The sequence below is a fragment of the Callorhinus ursinus genome, unplaced genomic scaffold (genome assembly GCF_003265705.2).
Source record: "Callorhinus ursinus isolate GAN/ISIS: 27379988/994484 unplaced genomic scaffold, GSC_fseal_2.0 scaffold68, whole genome shotgun sequence".
NCBI classification, from domain to species: domain Eukaryota; kingdom Metazoa; phylum Chordata; class Mammalia; order Carnivora; family Otariidae; genus Callorhinus; species Callorhinus ursinus.
In genome coordinates, this window is record NW_027397130.1 from 2,462,473 (window position 1) to 2,486,672 (window position 24,200).

The 24,200-nt window shown below is 55.8% G+C and overlaps 1 protein-coding gene across 7 annotated transcripts in view; it reads right to left on the reverse strand.

The window, feature by feature from the left end:
- Window positions 1–363: 363 nt before the first annotated feature.
- Window positions 364–24,200, reverse strand: part of CCDC40 (coiled-coil domain 40 molecular ruler complex subunit) — a 39,570-nt gene continuing 15,733 nt past the window's right edge. For 2 of the 7 annotated variants that reach the window (XM_025859576.2, XM_025859580.2), the window contains 12 exons: window positions 23,979–24,101; window positions 21,216–21,337; window positions 14,570–14,813; window positions 14,293–14,475; window positions 11,295–11,540; window positions 10,195–10,408; window positions 8,927–9,096; window positions 8,716–8,807; window positions 7,014–7,134; window positions 4,128–4,316; window positions 2,236–2,394; window positions 364–1,184 (listed from right to left, as the gene is read on the reverse strand). In XM_025859576.2, coding sequence (XP_025715361.1) covers window positions 936–1,184; window positions 2,236–2,394; window positions 4,128–4,316; window positions 7,014–7,134; window positions 8,716–8,807; window positions 8,927–9,096; window positions 10,195–10,408; window positions 11,295–11,540; window positions 14,293–14,475; window positions 14,570–14,813; window positions 21,216–21,337; window positions 23,979–24,101 — 2,112 coding nt within the window. In that variant the 3' untranslated portion in view covers window positions 364–935. Of the gene's footprint in view, window positions 1,205–2,235; window positions 2,395–2,424; window positions 2,528–4,127; window positions 4,317–7,013; window positions 7,251–8,715; window positions 8,808–8,926; window positions 9,097–10,194; window positions 10,409–11,294; window positions 11,541–14,292; window positions 14,476–14,569; window positions 14,814–21,215; window positions 21,338–23,978; window positions 24,102–24,200 lie in introns of those variants that run through there. The other 5 variants (XM_025859577.2, XM_025859578.2, XM_025859579.2 and 2 more) reach the window with 5 other exon arrangements.

Here is a 24,200-nt window from a genome sequence, read left to right on the forward strand (position 1 = left end):
CCGCACAGGCGCCCTGGGCGAGGGTGTGCGTCTCCGGCCGTGCGCGCCCCCTGCTGGCGGGGCTTCACCGTCCCCGCGGGCCGCCCAGGCCCGGAGCCTGGGAGGAGGGCGAGCGGCGCGCACCTGCCGGGACGCGCGGGCAGGGCAGGGACTGGGCGCCGGCCTTGGGGCCTCCCCGACGGGGACCGCGGGCTCGCTCACTCCGTAGCCCGTCAGCCGAAGCCGCTCGGGAAGGGAAAGCGTCTTCGTACCCCGAAAAGCGGCGGCCGTGCGACGTGACCTGGCGCTTCGAGGGGCGCCTGCAGCCGCGAGGGTGCGGCGCGGGCGGGGCCCGTTTCTGACGCGCTGGCGGATAAAGACGCGTTTCTGCCGCATTCAGAAAAAATTTTATTTTTCTGCTGAAAAGTTTGAAAGTGAAATGGTTTTGTAGGCCCTTTCCCAGGATGGCGCGGAGAAGCCGCCAGGTGGCAGGTGCTCAGGACCGCCCCAGGGGATCACACGAGGGCTGAGAACGGCGCGGGGACAGCTGGGGAGGTGGTGCGTCCTCGGGGCGCCGGGCACCTCCCCGCTCTCCATCGGGCCCTCCTCCGGGACACCGCACACCGGACTCTGAAGCAGGACCGGGGCATAAGGAGGCGGCACCGTGGTCCCCTCTGGTCACTCTCAGGGAGGAGGCGGGCGCCTTCCCAAACCCCGAGCAAGTCCAGCGTGGGGGGGAAGACTCCCCGAAATGCCACCGGAATCGCTGGGAGTCGACTTGGTTGGAACGGGCGGGGGCTGAAAGAATCCGGATCTGCCGTGCGGGCCTCCCTGTTTCTCTAAACGGGCATCACTCTCTGAGGGTGCACGCGGCTTGATACACCGCATTCTGGTCTCTTCGACGGGGGGAAGGGGGGGAGGAGCCGGCCGTGGGAGGGGTGGGTCCAGGCTGCTCTCTAGGGGGACTCAGACGGCTGGAGCTTGCTGGCGACGGTCTGGCTGACCTTGAGCAGGGCCTCCTGGAACTGGGGGTACTCGTCCTTCACGTGGTCGAGGATGGCGCTGATGACCGCCAGCCGGTTGTTCAGGCGCCTGTGCTCGGCCAGCAGCGACTGCTTGGAGCGGAACAGGAACACGTACCTCCCGTCCTTCACAGCCTGGAGGTGCTTGACCCGCGTCTGCAGGGCCACCAGCTCCGAGAGGTTCTTGGGTGGGACAAAAGACCCTGCATGAGGTTATGCAGTTTGAAACAGGACACCTACTGCTCCTACACAAACTCAGGACTGGAGGAAGTGCCAGGGGGAGAAGAGGCTGATGCGCAGGGAGCTGGGCCTTTTCCTTTGCCCATTGTCTGAGAGACATTCGATAAGGCTGGGTGCCGGTCCCACAGGGGACACTTCCCTGCGCTCCCTCCCCCATCTCTGCTGCTCAGGCTCGGACCCTGCAGACCCACTTGGCCCCACTCTCCTGCTCACACCACATCCAGTCTAGCAGGAAATCCCACTGGAGCAGCTGAAATTACGTGCAGAGTCCCACAGCTTCTCACTATAGCCTCGTGGCTACAGCCCCGGTTCGTGCATCGCCTCAAGTAGGCTTCCCTTGTCTACCCCTGACCCTTCAACATCAGAACCGGAGTGATCCTCCTAAATCTGAGCCACGCCTCGGCCCCAAACCCTCCGCTGTCTGCCCACACCCCTGAGAAGAGCCCAAAGTCAAGATCACCACCGCCCCCTGGCCGTGCAGAGCATGGGGTGTGGTCTCTCGGCCCTCAGGTCCAGCCTGCTGGCCTCTGGCTGCCCCTAGAGTGGTCTCCTGACCTGCTTTACCCAGCCAGCTCACTCCCTTGCTGCCTTCAAGTCTGGACTCAAATGTTTTCTCGAACTACCCTACTTAATCCCACCCCCCCCCCCCCATGCCCTTTCTCTGCTTTATTTTCTCCGGAGTATTTATCACCATCTAACACGAGCTGTCTTTTTCATTCATTTTGTTTATCATGTGTCCCTCTGTCCCCCCTCAGGAGGCCTGCTCTGTAGCCTTAGCACCCAGGGCAGTGCCTGGCCCATAAAAGATGTGCGATATTATTAGATCATTAGGGCATGTGAGGTGAGCGAGTGATCACAGAGCGATGGGCAGTGCTGGGATCCCTGGGCTTAACTGGGGCTGGAGGAGGCCTTGCCCGAGGGCGCACTGCTGCTGTGAGGGGCAGGCTCCATGCCTGGCTGCTTGTGGCCCTGGTGCCTCAGGGCCCTGGCCTACCTGTTTCTTGAGGGTCAAGAGCCGGTGCAGGTCGGCCTCGAGCTCGTCGATGCTGGACTGCACTGTTGACAGCTCTTCCTGCTTCTCCAAGAGGGAGCTGCTCAGGTTTTTCTGAGTTTTCTCCAGTTCCAAGATGGCTTTGGTGCACTCCTCGGTGGCCTGGGAGATAGATGGGACCATCCTGGGACCCTGCCTCCTGGTTACTTAGTGGGCAGAGTCAGGCCAGAAGGACAGAATCTGGGGAGGATCTCCACGAGGGCAGAGGGAGTCTCTGCCCCTCAGGAACCAGGACCTGGAGGGGTGAGTCCCAGTGAGACGCCAGGGCCCAGGTAAGCCCACACTGCAGGCTGCTCCCCAAAGGCAGGCGTGGCTGGGAGAGAGAAATGGGGGTCCCCCTCTTGAAGCAGGTCTGTCTGCAAGGGCACAGGGACGAGGGGCGGCTGGGCAGCTACATGCCAAGAGTGGGAGCAGGAGATGCCTGGGGCAGGAGCTGAGGCCTCGCGGGACGGGGGGGTGTTCGGGGTGGGAGTGGAGGAGGCCTGGCTCCGTCACAGTGAGGTTGGGCAGCGGGGCTGGTGGGGAAGCAGCTGGTGGGGTCCAGTGGATAAATGAAGTAGAGGTGACCGAGTGACTCTCGGGGTCTAGCTGGGGACACGGGAGAATTTGGGATGTGCAAAGGGCCAGTCTGCGCACAGACGCTGGCAGTCTTGCTGGGTGTGGCACATGGGGGGAGTGCATGGCAGGAGGACTTAGATGCAGCGCACCTGGAGCTGGAGCTGAGCGGGGGTCGGGGATGGCAGGGCAGAGGTGGCAGCTGGGGAGCCCCGGGGTGGAGAGAAATGGACATCAAGAGTGACCGGCGTGGCAGAGAGGATCGGCCAACAAGGACCAAGAAAAGGCCATTCTGCTGCCCCCAGTAACTTCCAAATGAGCAGTTGGGTCAAGCCTGTCATTTTCAGTTAATCTCTCCCTGTACAGGACTTAGACCTTCAGAGGCTATGCCAACAGTCTCCATGTAATCCTTTGGACAGCTCCACGAGGTGAGTACCCATTTCACAGGTCAGGAAGCTGAAGCACAGAGCTGCCAGGCAACATTCCTGAGCCTCGAGCGGAACAGATTGTCTGGAGCCCAGTGGGGCTCCGAGACCAGGTTCTGTCTCAAGTGAGCCTTCGCCTACCCGGGAGGGCATTACTGCTCATATTTCCACCTGGCAGAGGCGGAAATGCGGGCTTAGAAAGGTCCCACATACGCCCAAGGTAGCGGGGGGCTGAGGGAGTCTGAGCCAGAGCCCGGTGACGGCCGAGGGAGTGGGTGCTGGGCAGGGCACACGCCACGTGCTTGCTGATATGGCCTGGTGCACGAGGATGTGGACCCTCCGAGTGCCCATCAGCCTGTCCCCAGCACCCAGTCGGGGTCAGAGACACAGGGACTCACACGTGAGCCATGGTTCAACACGCCGTGCATCCCTGATGCCATTTCTGTGAGGCGGTAAGGCACTGAAATCTGGCCATCTTGGCCCTGGGTGGCACTGCTCTGTGTAGCTCTTCTGTTAAACCCAAGACAGACTCCCAAAGAAAGGGCCTGTCGTAGCCCGGCCCCCCTCAAGGGCCCAGTGACAGCCACTGCATTTTTACCCAGAACCGGCACGTGGGTCATGGGGCTCAGGCCCAGAGGGTACAGGGGACAGCTGGCTTGTCTGGTTCCAGAGCCAGGCTCCTTCCACCCACAGCCCCCCACTGCCACTTCTCAGCCTGGTAAAACAGCCCCACACAGCAGCCCTGACTCCAGCTCTGGGAATGGGGGCAGGAGAAGGGGCAGTGCTGAGCAACAGGCTGGAAGGACAGTGTGACCAGGTCCACGGCATGCTCCCCCCTTGTCGCAAGGCCCCCACCTTGCGAATGTCCCTGATCTTGCGTTGCAGCTCTGTCTGCTGGTGGTGGAAGTCCGTCCGGGTGAGCAATTTCTTGTCCATCTTGGACTGCCCCTTGGCCTGAGTCGAGATGGTCTCTCTGCGGGCGACGGCCAGCTCCATGTCACGGATCATCTTCTCCTGCTGCTTCAGCAGCTGCCCGTGCCTGACCTGGGTACACAGGGCAGAGGGGCCGTGAGGGAGAGTGGCCAGCGCCATCTCTACTACCTCCGCGGAGACCTGACGCGGCAGGGAGACAGCGAGGGGAGCGTGCCCGAGGACAGAGGGATCTGGAGCCATTGCCCGCCGGTCAGAATGATTTGAAGGTCCATGTAAAGAATGCACAAACGGGGAAACTAGAAACTGTCAGAGGCCAGGGTAGGTTAGCAGACCAAGGACCGCCACATGCAGCCTGGGCAGGATTCTGGGGCAGAAAAGAGACAGTAGCCAAGAGAACAGGGACACCTGTACCAACGTTGATTTCTCAGTCGTGGTTTTGGAAGATGGTGACGGGAAGGGTCTGTGGGACCAGGGCCGGGGCCCTGGTTGTCAAGGAGACTGACTGTAAGGGCCACATGAGGGCTTTCTCGAGTGCTAGGAGTGTCCTGTCTTGGTCGTGGGGGCAGAGATGTGGGCCCGGGCTACACCCATCCAGCCAGACATTGAAAATAAGTACATCTCCTTGTGTGTATGTTCTGCTCCAGTGAGTCTGATTCAGAATAAAAAAGGATAAACAGGCAGGACCCCGCAGGTCAAGATGGTGGTGGGAGACCTAGCCCAGCCAGGTTTAAAGTCTGCGGTGGCGGGAGCCCAGGATGGGAAAGGCACAGATGGGTTGGGGGGGCTGTTGTCAGCGCCACGTTGGCTCAGCGAGCGAGCACAGATTATCTGGGGATGCCAGCACGACTCACGCCCCAGCCGAGAGAACAGGGATGGGCCCCTGCTTCACGCCATGTCCAAAAATTAATTCCAGGTGGATTCAAGATCTAAAGGCGTGCAAACATGTGCAGAGAACTTGGGAACGTATTTGTGTCACTTCAAGCTGTGGTGACCGTCTTGAGCAATCCGGGAAACCCAGAAGCCATGCAGAGAGACAGACGGGCCTTACAGCATGAACAGTAACGACCCCATGAGTGGGGAGAGACCCAGCGCAGAGAGCGCGAAGGCCGGCTGCCCAAGAGGGAGAACGGGTGGGAGAGGTGTCCAAGGCAGGGCTTAGGAACCGTGACATGCAAAAACTCCCTAAAACTGCCAAGAAATAAGAAAATGGAAATAGGAAATTGAGGAAGTGACACACACACACACACACACACACACACACACACACACACACACGCTCAATACCCCGTAACAGAAAACGTGGAAGTATGAAGCTTCTAGAAGAAAACATAAGAGAAAAATCTTTGTGACCTTGGGCCGGGGAGAGATCCCTCAGATGCACCACCGGAATGACGCATGGAGAACAGAGCTGGACCTCACCAACGTGATGAGTCTCAGATGTGTTACGGGGTGTGAGAAAAGCCGCACTCACAATAATAATTCATGCTACAGGGTCTGCTTCTGTGACATCCTGGGAGAGTTGGGGATGGGGACGTGGGAAGCGGAGCACAGGAGGCACAGGGGACTCAAAGGTGATGGAGATTTTGGGTATCACAAAGGGGTGGTTACGTAGTTGTATGTTTTTGTCACAGCTCATGAGACTGTGCCACCAAGAGCGAGCTCAGTTAAACACCTCAATTTAAAAATGAAGGCTCTTGGGCCAATGACACCCAGAGGTGCCCAGGCTGTTGGGACACGGCCGTCCTCGAGCGCCTCTTGGAGAAGTGATCTGTGGGGCTCTGGTCAAGAATGTACACTCCTCCGCCCTGTAACCCCACTTTTGGGGATCTAACCTACAGAATACAAACAAACCAACCCCAGTAGGGAAGGATATTATGGCAAGCATGAGGAACTGGGACAATATGGATTCTCATCACCCGGGAATGCTCCGAGAAGATAGGATATATCCGTAGAATGTTCTGTAACTGTTAAAACTGGGCTAATATCCATATTGTTTTTTTAAAAAATAAGTTGCTGAGCTATACGTACAGATGCTATTTTTGTGAAGGAAAGGAAGCAGCAGGGAGTCGTGGGTGGAGGGATGGCCACACCCGTGTGCTCGTGCGCGAGTGCGGGGGGGGGGGGGGGGGGGTCTGACCTGCTGCGGCCAGCACACATGGCTTCTGTGGTTTGAAAAGTCAATTAAGTGGAGTGTTTTAAAGACTTATCAGTAGCATATGCATTTGATCAGAATTCCTCTGAACTCCATAGACAGAGGGGTCCTGATTAAAAGCGGCATTGTGGAAGTGATGCCCGCCTGCTTTTACTACCTGCTCTTACCATATCCTAAGGCTCAAAGAGAGCTTTGATTTAATTACCAGCCTTTTTTTGAGGTAATGAAATCCAGCTCAGGATGACGGTGGAGAGAAAGCGAGGCTCCCAGGGAAAAGACGGGCATGTTCTTTGAGCACATTTTACCGGGTGAGACACCTTTCCTCGACAGTGGGGTGTTTCTCCCCAGTGGGTCATGAGATTCGGGGGTCCCCACCAGCCCTCAGAGTCGTCAGAGTGCGCTGACTGATTGGGGCAGGGGTAAAACAGTGTCTCGTGAAACACCGCGCACATGGCTGTGTGTGTCTTGTGTCTGTGATCCTGTGAACCCAAGTGGACGGACCCTGGACGGGAGGTCGGCAACAGAACAGCCCGTAGTGCTTGTGCTCCAAGTGCCCTTCGCGGGGAATGGTGTCCATGCCACTGGCCAGGGTGGCCCGTGGGGTTCCTGGGGGGCCCACCCCCAGTGAGGCCAAGCCCCCCAGAGCCCCCACCCACCTTCATCCTGTGGATCTCTGCCTTCATGGCTCGGATCTCCGTCTGGCCGGTCTCGGAATCCACCGATGCACGCATCTCTTTTGCCAGCTGGATTTTTTTCTCCCAAAGCATGATCTGGTGTCTTTAAAGGTGGGAGAGGCAGTGTGAGAGCTGGAGAAATTAAGGAGATTTCCTTCTGATGCTTCTGCGAGCTCATGCTGTAAGGACTCGCTCCAAATCGAGACCCACAGTGGACAGCTGGAAGGCAGGTGTGAGCAGAGGCTGAGCGCAGTGAGCTCGGGGCGGCTCAGAGCAGGGGGCCGGGACCTGGGACCCTCTCCCTCTCTCACTTGGCCTGTTTAAATACCCAGGCACTGAGTGAAAGGCTTGACTGTCAGACAGACACAAATTTTCCCATTCTGTGACCTGCGGGTCAACATAAACCCCTGGGCCGAGGTGCTCTCTCAAGTTCCTGCCAGCCCAGCCAACCCAGGGCGAAGGGGGCTGTCCCACCCCAGTCAGTGTTGCCGTCATGGTGTCTCGTGGTGACATCGCGGGCGATAGTTATACTGCGGTGCACACAGCGCCTACACCTGAAACCACCAGAACTCTGCGCATCAATGATACTTCAACTAAAAGGAGAAGTTCCCATAGCAGCAAAGATGGAAGCCAGCGCCCTGGTCTCAGTGTTTCCCGCCCCATGACACCCAGCGTGATGGTGTTGGGAGGTGCCACCTCTGGGAGGTGCCTAGGTCACGAGCTGCAGGCTCATGAATGGGATCTGCGCCCTTAGAAAAGAGACCCCACAGAGCACCCGTGGGGACACAGCGGGAAGCCCGCGACCAGGAAGAGGCCCTCACCCATGCAAGCTGACACCTTGACCTTGACCAGCCTCCACAGCCCTGAGCAATACATTTCTGTGGTTTATAAGCCCCGGCCCCTTCTCTTACAGCCGCCTGCACAGGCAGTGGCCTCAGCGGAGCTGGAAGGTGCCTTGCGCGGGCTCTGACACGGCCATGCGGGGCTGGCTGAGCAGCCACTCCCATTGGAAATGTCGGTCCACAGGAAATATATAAAACTGCTTCAGAGGGCAGCATAGAGAACAACCCCATTTTTGATTAAAAAGCAGGCAGACAAGAAAGATACATATATCGTGGTTTCCGGGTGAAGGGAGGGAATTGGAATTATGTGTGATTTTTCTCATCTACTTTGCACACATTGTTACAGTTTAGAATGCCACAGTTGGGGGTGGTTACTCTCACAGCCAGGCATCACAAAAATAAAATAATTTTTAAAAACTTTATCCTGAAGAAAGCCACTCAAGGGGACGCCTGGGTGGCTCAGTCGGTTGGGCATCTGCCTTTGGCTCAGGTCATGATCTCAGGGTCCTAAGATGGAGCCCCACATCGGGCTCCCTGCTTAGCAGGGAGTGAGTCTCCCTCCCCCTCTGCCTGCCGCTCCCCCTGCTCCTCCACTCGCTCGCTCTGAAATAAACAAACAATATTAAAAAAAAAAAAAAAAAGCTACTCAATTTCCCCCGAAGACTGGGCAGGCAAGGGCAGGTGGCCGGAACCGTGCGGTGACACCTGTTCTTCCCTGGGACCCGCCCCCAGTGTGGGCTCCAGAACTGCTCCCAGGCAGCTGTGGATAGGCGGTGGGTGCCCGTGGGCGTGGGCTGCGCAGGCGCGGTGACAGTGGCGCGGGTGGGGGGCGGGGCACTCACTCCGCCTCCACCAGGTTGTTCAGAGTGGCCGCCTTCTCCTCCTGCAGCTGGTTCAGCTTCTCCTGCATCTCGATGGTCTCCCTCTCCGAGGCCTGCACGGGACGGGGTGCCACCGACCGCCGGGGGACGCGAGGACCCTCACGCGCGCCCTCCCACCGTGTGCTCTCCCTCCCGAGCCCGCGCGTGCCCCGAGTCCTGCGGAGCGCCCGACCTTCAGCGCGCACACGAACTCCTTCTCCATCACCAGGTTGTCCTGCTGCAGCCCCTCGGAGCTGCTCCGGTTCTTGCTTATCAGCACGTTGAGCTTCTTCAGGTCGTTGTCCAGGCCCTTCATGTGGCGCTCGATCTGCTTTTGCTCCTTCTTCTCCTGAGCGATCTTGTCTGCAGCAGAGGGGATGCGGGAGTAGCCACGTTCCCAAAGTAGCCCCCACCCCAGTCAGGGCTCTGCTGGGCTAGAGGGAAAGGGCCTCTTCCTGGCCGCTCGGTTCCCAAAGCCTGGCTCTTTGAGGCAACAGAAAGGACCCCTATGTGGACAGCCAGCAGGTGGGGGGAGGCGGGGGGGGGGCAACCCCTTGCCCTGAGAACAACCTGTGGTGACGTGGCTGGTGCTCAGACACTGGGTCTCCAGGCAAGGCGGGCCCGGCCCCCTACACCACCCCACCCAGCTCAGGGGCAGGGGGGCAGAAAACAACCACCCTAATTTCCAATAGAGGAGTTTGGGCACCCCCGAGGGCAGGCCAGAAAGGCAGCAGGGCCTCTGGGCCTCAGGTGTCCAGGAGGAGTGGGCCCCGGACCACCAGGCAGCATTTCCCATATGGCCTCATGGCCGGGCTGACCTGCATGGATCTCTGGTCAGACCCAGGGGGGACCAGGATGCCTCAGTGGGGGGCCATGGGGGTAGACGGTAGCCAGGAAAGGTGTCCATCTCCCTCCTCCGGGTACCCTGGCACATTAGACGCCCCTGGTTTTTACACCACCTGGGGCAAGACGGGGGCTGGGGAGCCTCTTTTGGGACGGTTTTCTAAGTTCAGCTGGAGAGGAGGAAGGCTTCTCTTCCCAAGGCCCTGAGTTTGAGGCATGAGGTGTCTCCTGCATCCCTGGGAAGCTTCTCTTCCCACAGCCCTGAGTTTGGGGCGAGAGGTGTCCCCTACTCCCTGAGCAGGGGAGTGAGCCCCCAGGAGCTGCGCCTTGCTGCATGTCTGCATTTCCAGCCCAGCTGCCCCGTCCTCGGCAGGACGGTAAACCTTCCGTGCCCCTCTCTTCTGGGAGCACCCTTCAGTCTGGGAACTTAACAAATCCGGTACATTTTCTCGACATTTCCGCCATGCCGGCGACGGGCTGGTGGTCAGGGCAGCGGCTCATGTTTACACAAGGCGCTGTGAGCCTGTGGTTTGCTCTCACGGCCTCGTGCAGGGTAAGCGTGGAGCCCCCTCCCTGGGAGCTGGGCCACAGGAGTCCCTGCAGACGCCGGACGCTTACTTTCTATCCGCAGCTTCTTCTGCTCCAGGATGTGCATCTCCTTCTTGAACATGTCCAGAGACACCAGCTGTTCCTCCTGCTCCTGAGTGGCCTTCACCATCTCTTGCTGCAGGCGGAGCCAGGTCACCTGGGCCTGCGTCACGTTGGTGTTGTGCTCTTCCATCAGCTTGGTCAGCCTTTTGATTTCAAGCTCCAGAGGCCCTACTTCTTCCCCCTAAAAGTGATATTCACCAAAAAGCAAAGCGAGCCTCCTTGTTTTCAAAGGTCTGCTTCCCGGGGGTGCTAAGGAGGGCCGGGACCCCACCTGAGATCATGCATCTGTGCGAGGACTGGGGGGCATTTCCTCGGGGGCACTAAGGGTCCCACCGTATGCCCCCGACCCGCTGTGGGAGATACAGATCTCAGGAGGCCGGTGGCCCCCTCCCCACCATGCCACAGCCTTGTGGGGCCAAGGGCAGGGTTGGCGGGCCTCCGTCCCTCAAAGGGGCTTTGCAAGTTTTCTTTTAGGAGCAGACCGTCACGGGCCAGGGTCTTGACCATTTGGGCCGCAGCTTTGAGAGGGCTCTGTGGTGCTCACGGTCTACCTAAAAGGGTGCCCCAGCTGACCATCTTACTCCTGGACTTGAAGCCCATGGTGGTGCCCCCACGTTAGGGATACCTGGGTAACCTATAGGACTTCAAGCCTCAAACCCATCAGATCGCTCAGAGCAGCGGTCACATCCCACCTGCTGCCTTTGCTTGGCAAGAAAGAAGAACATTTGGTGCCAGGTGAAAGTTATATGGTCAGATTCCAGGGGCCACCAATAAGGCTTTATTGCAAACACCCATTTACTTATCACCTGCCTTTCTGGCCGTGACAGCAGGGGTGAGTAGCTTCGGCAGAGACCGACTGGCCTGAAATCTTTACTATCTGGACCTTGACAGGAGAAGGTTTGCAGGCAGCCCCCGACTTGGGGCATTCTGCACTCCCGCCATGTCACCCATAAAAGGGGCGGGCAAAGGAGTGGCTCTATTCCGTGTGAGTTCATTCTGGAGCATCGCTGAGATGGCCAGGCACGAATACCAACCAGGGGCAACCTCTCCTGGCCTGGAGGTCTTACCCCCAGTTCAGAAACCATCTGCTCCAGCTGCTTATTGAAGAAGTTGATGAGGCCTTGCTTTCTCTCGATCAGGATTGTGCGCCTAGAGATCTCGTTCTCGCTGTTGGTGATGAGGTCATTGACCTTTTTCACTTCCTTGTCGAGCTCGACCAGCGTCTTCTGGTGCATGTCCAGCCTGCAGTTGGTGTTTGTGATGTCCAGGGTGGTCTGAGCAATGTCGCCGTCAATTTTGGAAAGATGTGTCACCTGCATTGGCAAAAGGAAACATGTCTGAACATTCTTTTCCCCTGGGGGGCCCTAAATGAGCTGGCTGGCCTATCATTTCCTTGAGCATCCGCCACAAGGTCCACCTCTCCTTCCTTCTAGTCTTTATACATATCACGCCCCCGCCACTGCCTTCTGCCCAGAACCAAAGACAGGATCACACTCGACACATATGTTTGTAAGGCACTTTTTAAGGAGCTCAATCTTGTCTGCTCCTGTCATTTTCAGTGGCCGTGTAATAGTCCCTTATACTTACAACCTAGGAAGCAAGTTGTGGTGGTTGTCAGCCTTCCTGCTTCCGTCCTGTCCCACAGTTATGACTTCAGTGCCCGGGGGCTGGCCTAGACAGCTGGTATGTTTTGGTGCAGGAAACGGATTCCTTCCTCTCTGGGCTTGCAGTCTATCACCGGTGTGTCTGTTCTAAGTAATGCTGTGGTTCAGCCTGTTCAAGTTCAACCTGTCTCTTTGCCAGGACCATCTGGGATAGCCGGGTCCTCACGGGGGCTCCCACCTTCCTCCTTGCCCCCTGTGCTTGCCGCCTTACGGGGGCTCCTGTTCCTAAGTCTCTTTGTGGCCACCAGATGGACAAGCCAGCCTCCCTGGACTCCCTCAGCTCTGCTCCTCGACTGTTCACTCTTACTGAGATACCCTGGCCTCTCCTGGGACGTCAGTTCTGCTCCAGCACTAACTTGTAGACCCATGGTTGACCCGTGCCTGCCCTCCCTCTGGACCCCAGCTCCAGATCCCAGGGGGTTTCTTGAACAGTTTGGAAAAAGTGCCCCCTTTAAAGAGCTAGACTTGCATCTCTGGGGCAATCATAATGGACACATTTGTGGGACGAAGATTCTTTACTGCCCTCCACTAGCCGTCAGTGGTAGTGTGTGTGCCGCTTGGCAGGGGTCGCTGGGGGCCTGGGGGTCTGGGGGCCCACGGGTGCAGCCTGGCAGAAGGGCCGGCAGGTGACCTCACACACACCATGCTCCTTTTCTTCTCTGGTACTGTGCGGGCCTCTAGTTTTGCTCCCAGCAGGTAGTCTTGCCCCTACTTCCTGGGAAAAGGATGAGCGGGGTCCCCCAGCATCAGACAGGACCTCCCAAGGAGACCCGGCGAGTACAGTCTTGGCTCCAGCCCTGTCTCCCCACTTCCTTGCTATAACCAGGCCCGCAGCAAGCTGTCCTCCTCCCAGGTGTCCGGGAGGGATGGGGCGCCTCAGGCTGCTGGCCAGGGAGACAGCAGCCCCGCCCTCCCGGAAGGACAGGTGAGCCCCCCCAGCTGTGTCAGCTGCGCCTCCTCCTGGCCCGTATCCACCTGCCAACAACGGCCATCAATCGCTGACATGCAGGGGCACGGCCTCTGGCTCCCCAGCCCCTTTGCTGTCATTGTAATGAACGGTTGGATCTAATCCTCCAACACCTGCCAGGTGTCTCGTGCAGGGAGAGAGTAAAGGCAGAGCCAGGATCACGCAGGAGCAGGACTCATGCTCTTGACCGCAGGCTGGGAGGGCCCACGTCCCTTCATCTCCCGCCCGTCGGATGGAAGCTTCCGGTGAGCTGGGGAGCAAGGAGACGTCCGTGTGGTTGGTGCTATGTGCAGGCAGGCCGCGTGGGCCCCTCTCCTCCTGAGCCTTGAGGGGGCGTCCTGGGGCAGGCCGTCTGCTGGGAGGTGCCCTAGGCCTGGTGCAGGCCACGGCGGCCTCCGTGGGGTCCGCACGCGGGCCCACCGAGCCAGGGGACACCAGAGGGGCGGTCACACCACAGGACGAGGCAAAGAAGAAACGACTCAAGGAAGGACACAGGGACCCGTGACCACAGCTCGGAGCAAAGTGAGACCCCCGGGAGAGCAAGAGAGAGCTCTTGTTGGAGGAGGTCCCCGGGCCGGGAACTTTTGACCCTGGGTTTCTGGCCTAGCAGCTTCTCCTCAGAAGTGCGGACACAGATGTATGGCAAGCATGTCCAGAGCAGAGTCGTTGATAATGTTTAAAACCTATAAACACCTTCAAGGGTCTAAGCAGAGAATTTTCAAGCACAATACATACGTTTGTATGATGGTGTCATGCAGAAAGGAAAATGTAGGTTTTTGAGGAATATTTCACAGAAAATGTTATGTTGACTGTGGCCAAAAAGTAAAATAAAGCAGTATCTGCTCAGAAAACCCGTGGGGTCCCACACTTACTCTGTGTCATATTTCAGTAAAGTGAATGAAAATGGATTAGAATAGACCTGAAAACTGATACATAATAAGAGTCCTATGTTGTTTAAGGTGTGTGCACATGTGTGTGTTCACGTGTGTGCTTGCACGAGTGCGTGAGTACATTTGTATGGGTCTGCACGTGTGTGCACATGAGTGTGTGTGCATGTGTGTGTCGGCTCGTGTGTGCATCGGGATGTTTATATGTGTGTGCGGTTGCCTGTGTCTTTGTGTGTGCGCCTGTTTGGTTGCCTGTGTGAGTATGAGCATGTGTGTTTAGAAAAAGTTCCAGAAGGAAATACACCAAAATGTTGGAAGAGGTTATCTCTGGACCGTGGGATTATAGATGTCTCATTTTCCTCTTTATGCCTCTGTATTTCCAGGTTTTCTACAATTAAAAGGCTCGCTTCTACAGCAAGAACCAAGTGGGAAGCGAATAGACTGGCCGAGCGCCCCTGGCTCACCCCATTGGCTCTGAGCGCTGGCGCTGCCACGCCCACCAGCCCCGGCGCCCGGCCCTCGTGGCCGCCGCGGGAGGGTGGCGTACCAGGTTGGTCTTTTCCTTCCGGAGCTTCAGGATGATCTGGTGGAAGTACTTGGTCATCTTGTTGGAGGTCATGTGCTCCTGCAGCTTTTCCAAGATTGAGGCATCCATCCTCCGCCTCAGCTCTAGCTCGTGCCGGATGGTCTGGTGGACCGACTGCAGGTCGCCCGTGGTGGTCGCGTACTCCTGGAAAGGAAGGGGCAGGGACGGCACTGTGGGGGGGGGGGGGGGGGGGGGCGGGGGGGACGTGCCCGGGGTGGGCTTGGGGACACGGTCGTACCACTTGGGCCTTGCCCAGCGTGTCCTCCGTGTCCTGCAGCACCAGCCGGTAGGTGTTGAGCTCGTTCTGCAGAGCCTCCTGCTTGGTCAGGCACTGCGTGGTTAGTTTCTGCATCAGGTTGGCCTCTGTCTCCTCGCGGTTCAGGACGCCGGCCAACTTCTCATTCTTCTCTTCCTCCTTCATGATGGATTTCTTGTAGGCCTCGATCTCCGTGTCGATGGACGTGATCTGGCGCCGGCACTCGCTGTCGGGATCGAAAGAGCAAAGCTGGGGCAGCAGGGTGCCCGTGCATGGGGCTGTGCCCGCTCGTGGGGAGCTCACCCAGTGGAGAGGGACGAATGGGAGCCCAACTCTTACCAGCAGCCAGTCTCAACGACGGCTTCCTGACATAGTCACAGAACCCCTGCCCACTTTGAGTCCGAGCCTAAGACTCTTCTAAGACAGAGAGTAAGGGAGAAGGGCCAGCCGGGCCAGGCATTGTCCCAGGGACGGATCCACCCACGCTTGCTGGTCAGGGGAGCAATCCCAGAAAGGGAGTGTGCTATTCCAGTTTCATACGCGTGAGCACTGGAGCTCAGGGCTCTTGAGCGGTATGCCCTGTGGCCATAGGCTGTGGCGTGGCTGGGAGAAGCACCTGTGGGCATCACTCCAAACTCTGTCCTTTCCCCTCTGCACACTGGCTGTGCGAATACCTGTAATTAACGTCAAATCAAACAGACGGGTGCTGGATAGTAGAGTTTTCCTTTGTGTGCGAGACATTGTTTCCCCCGCATTTTGAGACGTCCTGCTGCTCTGCTATAAAAAAGCCTTTCTCCACCTCCAGGATCTTATCCTTTGAATAAGTTCTTTTTCAAATAATCGGAAAGTACTTTCTCCTTGAACCGAAATAACACCTTCCATATTTTTCTCATGTCTATCCCCAGGCCTTCAATTCTCTTCCCCAAGCAACCAGTTATTTCTTAAATGTCTTTCCAGATCTATTTCATGCTTTTATAAGCATTGTGTTTGTCTGTGTCTATGAAACAGGTACAAAAAGCAGCTTAGTAGATCACGGTCTGCACCTTACTATTTCTTGTGCTATCTTAAAGATATTCAATAGCAGTGCACATAAAAATCTCCTCGGTTCTTCTCAATGACCAGATGGTATTCCAAATGATGACCATGCCATAATTTAAGCCTCCTCACTGATACACAGTTAGGCTCTTTCCAGGTTTCTGGCCTTTTTTCTCCCTCATTTCAACAGTGTAGCAAAAAACATCTGTACAGTTTTTAAAAGATACCGGGGAGATATGCCATGTTTATTCAGCAGAAGACTCAATATTGTTAAGGCGTTAGTCTCCCCAAAAAGATCTCTAGACTCAACACAATTCTAATTAAAATCTCAGTAAGTATATTTTTTTCCAGAAATTGACAAACTGATTCTAAAATTTATATATGGAAACCTACAGGATCTCAAATAGCCCAGATAATTTCACAAAAGAAGAACAAGGCCTCCCACGATCTGATTTTAAGACTTCCTAGGAAGCTGTCATTGTCAGGACAGTGTGGCGTTATTGGTGAAAGAGTAGCTGGACGGAATGAACAGAATCAGGAGTCCACAAACAGACACCCAGCGCACAGACGCACACGGCCAATTGACATCTGACAAAGGTGACACGGTACTTCAATGGAGAGAGGACAGTCTTTTCAGCAGAGGTGCTGGGATTGTTGCACGCAGCTGTGCAAACAGACCGAACTTGGGTCTCATGCTGTGACAGGCATTAACTTGGAATGGGCCGTGTACCTACATGGAAGAACTCAGCAGGAGACACAGGAGAGATCTTCATGACCCTGAGCCAAGCAAAGATTTCTTCGAGAGGACATAAAAAGCATGAGCTATGAAAAAAAATTAATCAATTGGGCTTCATCAACATTTAAACCTCTGCTCTTCCAAAGCCACTGTCGTGAGAATGGGAAGACGAAGCCACAGACCGGGAGAAAATATTTTCAAAGCACACATCTGAGAGAGGACTTGTATCTAGAATATATGAAGAACTCTTGTAACTCAATAATGAGATGAACCACTCAACTTAAAAATGAGCAAAAGACACTTCACCAAAGAAGGTATATGGGTGGCAAATAAGCACATGAGAAGATGCTCAACATCATTAGTCATCAGGGAAATGCAAATTTAAACCTCCATGCGATACCACGACTCATCGACTAATGGCTGAATTGAATGGCTAAAATTAAAATGATTGACAATACCAAGTGTTGGTGAGGACGGGGGAGTAACTGGGAATCTCGCCCACTGTGGGAGGGAATGCAAAATGGAACAAACCAAATTGGAAAACACATTGGCAGTTTGTTATAAAGTAAAATATGCACTAACCAGCAATCCCGTGCCTGGGCACTCACCCAGGAGAAAGGGAAACACACGTCTACACCAAGACCTATAGAGACTGTCACGGTAGCTCTACCCATGACACCCCAAAACCCAGGCAAATCCATCAACTGGTGACCCGATGAACACAGTGGCGCACTCTTCAGCGATAACAAGAAACAAACCACTGATCTCGCACCGTCCCACGTGGGGATGAAACTCGGAAGCAGTGGGCCGAGGGGAAGAAGCCAGCCGAGGAAAAGCTGCACGCTGTGACTCCATTTACCGGACATCCTGGGAATGACAGAGCTGGCAGGACAGAAAGCAGATCAGCGTTCGCCGTGGGCTGGAGGTGGGGAGAGGGTGCTGACTTGAGGACAAAGGAAACGGCCTGTCGTCTTGAGGGCACCGGGGTCCTTGCCTCCGTCCATCTGCCAAACTCCAGAGCTGTGCACCGAAGAAGGAGGACTTTTGTACATAAGAAATCTGTACATAAATTAGCCTCAATAAACCCAGCTTAACATGAAAAAACTACTCATTTTCTTTTTTAGGAAGTAACAGCCTTATAAATGTCTAAAATTTGACAATAAAAATAAGAAGTCCAATTTAAAAAGACACAGTCACAAATTGCATGACAGAAGTCTGAACACGCGGTAAGACATACGCGTGGGAGAGGAGATGCCTGTGAGCGCCCAAAACGCTAATAAATTGTCATTGTCACCAAAGGAAAAAGACGGTGGTATTGTAAACCTTTTTCTGTTTTCCAAATTTCCTAGAATGTGATCACTTATCCTCGATCAAGATTATTTTTAAAAAACACACTTTAGGGGCGCCTGGGCGGCTCCGTCGTTAGGTGTCTGCCTTCGGCTCGGGTCATGATCCCGGGGTCCTGGGATCGAGCCCCGCATCGGGCTCCCTGCTCCGCGGGAAGCCTGCTTCTCCCTCTCCTGCTCCCCCTGCTTGTGTTCCCTCTCTCCTGCCTCTCTCTCTGTCAAATAAATAAATAAAATCTTTAAAAAAACTTTTAAAAAAATAAAAAACACACTTTAGGGGCGCCTGGGTGGCTCAGTCAGTTAAGCACCCAACTCTCCATCTCAGCTCGGGTCTTGATCTCAGGGTCGTGAGTTCAAGCCCCGAGATGGGCTCCACCTTGAGTGTGGAGCCTACTTAGAAAAGAAAAAAAAAAAAGAGTTTCATGGAAGGGAAAAGATCAAATGCTGATAGGTCAAGTCACATGAAGACTGAGAATTGATCCCTCAATTTAGTCAATGTGTATGATTTAACATGGTTCCTGCGGAGTGGTAGGGACGAAACTTGATGGGATTAAGCTCAAGAGAGATTAGAAAGAGTTTCTGGGAAAGGTCTTCTTTCTCCCTAGACGTGGAAGACAACCCATGGAGACCTTGGATATTCTGGCTGTCATCTTGAAAAACAAGCCCTACTCTGGGCTCTATGCCAGGCATGGAGCCTACTAAAAAAATAATAATTACAAAAATAAATGAAATAAAAATAAAAAACACACTTTAAAAACTTCCTTGAGTGACAGATACTACTAGAAAATAAATGGGACAGACATGGGTGGACTCTAGGACGAGACCCACGTGTTGGGCCTGATCCACTCGAGGGCGGAGAGGGAATCTGCCTGGGGGTCTGGAGACCCTTAGGCTACAGCTCAACATCCCGGGGCAGTTACTGGCTCTGGACCCAGTAAGTGAAGCCGAACCCCACACACGGGTCCATTCACCCCCGATCGGTCATGACAGTGCACCATGCCCCCGCAGCATAGGGAAACCAGCAAGAAAGCGCAGACCAGAAACGTTGGGGCTTTTGGCCCACCATGCAGCTCACGGACGAGATCCATGGGGGCAATGTTATGACGCCCCCCCACCCCAAGCACTGGGAGATCAGATTGTCTCCTAAGAGTTAAATTGTAGATTCGGCATCGATGCAGAGATGCCATCGTCCTGAAAAGAGACAGTGCAGAATTTGGCTGGAACCTGATTGAGGGCATCATGTTATTGGGAAAAATCACACAGGTGTCAGAAGGGAAGAAGAGGTGGGCAGGTGACGGCAAAGGGCCATCAAGGCAGAGGCAAGCGTGTGGGCAGACTGCCCAATGCTCTGGGAAGAAGCAGGAGGCCGGCAGGGCCCAGGGCCTCAGCACTCCCTGAGCAGCAACCCAGTTATCGCCGGCCCCATGTTCTTTCCCACGGAGGAGACTCTGCTGGGCCAAGGGTCAAGCATTAGCCTCTCTGGTGCTCACATTTCCTAGCAGACACGCATAACTTGGCAGCCTCTGGTGGACCCAATCCCTGCGAGCCGACCCCGAGGATGCAGACGCACTCGCGACATGATAGCAAAACCCGGCTTCTGGACCAGGGGCCTCCCCTGGGTACAGGGTCCCGCCACACCCAGACGGCGACTGGGCTGCTGGCCTCGTGCCCCATCGTCCCAACCATCAGCCAGGACGCCGCGAGCTTCCTGCATCTTCTAAACCGGTCTACACGCTACCAGCTGGTGTTTGGCATTTAGTTCAGTCGCTGAACTGGCCTGCAAGGCATAAGCGACACGGTACGTTATTTTTGCGATGTCCTGACCTTGCGTTAAGCTGCCTCAGACTTCCTTCTTCATAACTGTATGGTTGCAGATGGTGCGTCTCTGGTTACGCCCCTCACAGTAGCCCACGTGGGCAATGTGCTTTGAAGGCGGACCTCACTCCTCTGGGGCTGCAGTGTAGTTTTAGGGGGGGCGCTGAACCAGACTTCCCATTTCTTGTCGTTAGGGGTGTCGTGCGTGTGTGTGCATGTGTGTGGGTGTGTGTGTGGGGGGGGTGTGCGTGTGCACCTATTTTGCTAAAATATCCACCCAACCTTCCATGTGTGCATATTTTAGAAACATGATATTTTAGGGGGCTCCCCGACTGCTCAGTCGGTAGAGCATGTGACTCTTGACCTCGGGGTTGTGAGTTTGAGCCCCATGTTGGGTGCAGAGATTACTCAAAAATAAAATCTTAAAAAAATTAAAATAAAAAAAGAGAGTTTAAAAAAAGGTGTTCAAAAACATGATTTTTTTTTTTTCCCATTAGTCCGATGGGTGCCATCCAAATGGCCGAACTCTGGCCAGGCTCTGGAACCCCCGGTGGGGCGTGACTGTCACGGCCTTTTGGGGAAATACCTGCCAGGTCTGTGCATGTCCGTCCCCCAGAACTCCAGGCTATGCTAGAGAAGGCAATGCTATAGCGTAATATAAACTATAATACTCCTGGGCGTGGGTGCAGCCCTGCAGCGAAGTCAGACTGCGAGGAACCTCCCTGCCCCGGTGGGAAGTCTCCCCCAGACGCGGCCCGGCGGCGCACTCTGCGGTGGGGAAGGAAGGAATGACCAGTCGTCGCACTGAGATTTGGAAAGATCTCTGGGGCCTGTTGGCAAATGAGAAAAGGCACACAACAGTGTGTATGCAGCATGCTACCACGGCGCGTGTGTGCCTCGTCTGCGGGGGCTTTGTTTTGTTCTTTCTTCTTCATCACAGGACCAAAAAGGACCAGTGCCTCCTAGCTGTCCGAGCACCGGAGACCACGCTGCAGGGCTGACGAGAGTGGTTCATTCACTTCTTCTGCCCTCTGCCAGGCTCGGTGCCGGGTGCGGGGTGCCGTGAGCTGCCTCCGGAACCCGGCCACCGCATCTCAGTCCCCATCACCTAGGGCGGTTTGGGGAGTTGAGGCAGCACTGGGCCCGGAAGCCCCTGCGCCCGACTCCCTGCCCAAGCCACACAGGAGGGAGGGAGGGGCCTGGAGGAGGGCCCTCTTCCTTCCCCTGGCGGGGGGATTAAGACAGGATTGCGGTTGGAACGCGGCCCTCCCCAGAACAATGGCCCAGGGATGGTTTCCACACACAGGTGGTGAAAAGCAGAGCAGAGGGACACCCTTCTCTCCCGGAGATAAATACCCCTTTCTCCTTCTCCCACTGTTTGTCCTATCTTCCCAGGAAGCCTGAGCACAAAATCTTTGCTGCTCCCGGTACCGGTACCACAGAAAGTTTGAAAAGACTTAAGAATTGTTGAATGTTGGTGAACAATAGGGAGCTTTCACGGCGGAAGCTGAGGCTGTGGGGCCGCAGGTGCACCTCCTTTGTCCCAGCAGATCCAGCAGGAAGGGTGCTGTGGGCGCACCTGGTAGGAGGTGGGGCTGCAGCGGTCTGTGCGCCCACCTGTCACCCGGAGCTCCCGGCCCCCACCTCCGCGGTGCACCTGCAGGGCAGCCGGAGGCCCTCCCGGGTGTGCCCATACCTGAGCGCTTCCTGGATGGTCCTGTGAGCCTCGTCGCGATGCTTCATGCCCACCAGGCAGGTGGCCCACTGCTGCAGGATGCGCCTTTTCTCCATGTTGATGGCGTCTATCTCTGTGCAGGCCTGCGGTGGAGAGTCAGGGTTACGTGGAAGTTGGTCTAACCTCATTATGCTCAAGGCCCCAAGAGAATGTCTGAAAGCCCCAAATGTCCTGAGTCATCTCCTTTCCCTGTGTTACCCTTGCTTTTCTTACCACGCACCAGCAAAAGGAGACATGCGAAAATAAATACAGTTCTAAAGACGCATAGAAACGCCCACCTCACCCCTGACTCCGGGCCCCCAGGCGCTCAGTGCCATGGGGTCGAGGAGGAGAAGGTGTCTAGGAGTGACAGACACCCGTCGTACCCAGACCCCAGACGCCGGGGGTGGGAGGGTGTCACTGATTCTCACAATGAGTCCTGTCCACAGACTGGAGTTTCGGTCACAAGACATGGGTACAGCCTCTGTGCTTGACACCCCTTCCCGTAAGAGCCTGTGCTGTCGAGAATGACCTGGCAGCAACGTGGGAGCGTCTGCCAGGCCCTGGGGTGTGTGTGTGTGTATGTGTGTGTGTGTGTGCGCGCGCGCGCGCGCACGCCTGTGCATGCACGTGCGTAATCATATTCTCTATGTTGTTTTATAACCTGGAATTAAAAGTTAGCGTGTTGCGGGTGCCTGCGTGGCTCAGTCGTTAAGCGTCAGCCTTCGGCTCAGGTCATGATCTCAGGGTCCTGGGATCGAGTCCCGCATCGGGCTCCTGGCTCAGCGGGGAGCCTGCTTCTCCCTCTGACCCTCTCCCCTCTCATGCTGTTTCTCTCTTTCTCTCTCAAATAAATAAATAAATAAAATCTTTTAAAAAAATTAGCGTGTTGTGCCCAGGTTTTTAATGTAAAATATTTTTACTTGCATGCCTCTTCAGTAGTTTCCTCGGCATGAAGCCCAGGTGATATTCTGGGAGGGGGCAGGGGAGTTTTGGGAGGTGGGGGGGTGTAGGGGAGCACATGTGTTTTCGCTACCAGCCTGGGAATGCCACTCCCCTCTGCACTGGTCCCGGGCTATCAAGGGTTCCTCATCCGTTCATTCAGTGTCTCTGGTGCACCTGCTGTGCGCTGCTCCAGGTGCAGGAAGGAAAAACGAACAGGACATGGGGCGGCCCTGCCTGGCGGGGACACACCCAGCAGGGAGGGGCAGAAGGCACCGAGACACATAAGCTCGTGTGTGTGTCCACGACCATCCCGTGGTAGAACTGGACACGGGGTATTTCTTACCGATTTGCACAATCTCTTCCCACCACCGAACTCCCTGGTGGGTCTCCTGCCTTTTCGTTTTGTTGGCAGCACCCTCCACCTCCAGGCGCCGTGGCTGGTGTGCCCTGCCCCCATCAGCTCTGTTAGAGTGTCTGCTCTCCGCGCTAGGTTTAGAAAGGCCTCTGCAACTCTGGATTTAAAAAATATTTTTCTTGGGGTGTCTGGGTGGCTCAGTCGTTAGGCGTCTGCCTTCGGCTCGGGTCATGATCCCAGGGTCCTGGGATGGAGCCCCGCATCGGGCTCCCTGCTCCGCGGGAAGCCTGCTTTTCCCTCTCCCACTCCCCCTGCTTGTGTTCCTGCTCTCGCCGTGTCTCTCTCTGTCAAATGACTAAATAAAATCTTTTTTAAAAAAATATTTTTCTTGTATTTTCTTCCAGTACATTTTCCCCATTTACATTCTTGATCCCATCTGGAATTCATTTTCGTGTCTGGTATGAGGAAAAGATTTAATTTTTCCCCTAATGATTAACCAAATGTCCCTACTCCGTTGTGCATGATTCATGTGTTCTCCATTAATTTATAATCCACTCAAGTTTTATGTAAACGTTTGCTTCTTTTGGGGGTCTACTCGTAGGCTACCATGGTCCGCCTGTCTATCCCAGATTCCAGGGACACATCATTTCACATTCCAGGCTTTAGAGTGGGCAATATTTGGTAGGGCAACGCCAGGATGACCTGCCGGGCTGGTGTGTCTGGGACTCTCCTGCGTTTAGCACAGCAAGTCCCACATCTCAGGAGAGCCCTCCGTTCTGGGCAAAACCCGTTCTGAATTTCCCTTTCCCAAACAATTCCTGGCCAGTCTTCCAAATGTATGCTTCGGATAAACCTTTGCTAACTAAAAACTGCCTTTTTTCCCCCCTGAGATTCTAATCAGAACACATTCTAGACCCACAGGCTGGAGAGCCCGGGCCGCTTTCCCACACGGACCCAGGCGTGCCTGTCCGTTTGTGCAAGCGTTTTCTTTTCCCCAGTAACAGGGGCTTGTTTCCTTCGTGGCGTTCCTGCGCACACGAGTGCCGATGGTGAGTCACAGGTTAAAAAAATAAAAGAAGACGTGGCAGCGCTGGTTCCTAGAGTTGACCTCAGAACGTGGTGCTGCACTGAGTCCTTCCCGCCGGGGCTCAGCCTCGTGAGGGAGACAAGAGGCCACGCCCGCGAGGATCCGGCCGACGAGCAGACTCAGACGTCCAGCTTCGCGGAGGCCTGTCGGGCTACCACTGGCTGTGGGCCGAATAGAAACGGCCCGCTTCGCACCATCCCCACCATCCCAACCACGGGCCAGCCCGCTGCTGAGCTGCTTCAGGAGGCACACCGCGGCGGCGGGGGCCGCATTCACCTGGCCCTCAGCAGTGAGCCGGCGCCCTGCGGTGGCCACTAAGTGGGTGTCCCGAAGCCGAGTGCGGCGGTGATGCTCCTACCTCGCTCACGGCTTTCCTGAGAGCCCGCGTGTCCTCGGCCTGGGCACAGCTCTGAGCCTCCAGCAGCGCGATTTGCTCTTCCAGCTGGTTGGCTTTGGTGGTGAGCTGGTCCACGTGAAGGTCCTGGGAAACGAGACCACGGGCCCCTCCAGCATATTCCTCCACCAACTCCCAACCCAAGCCAGCGAACCCCAGGCCGGCCGCAGCCTCCTAGGCAAGAGG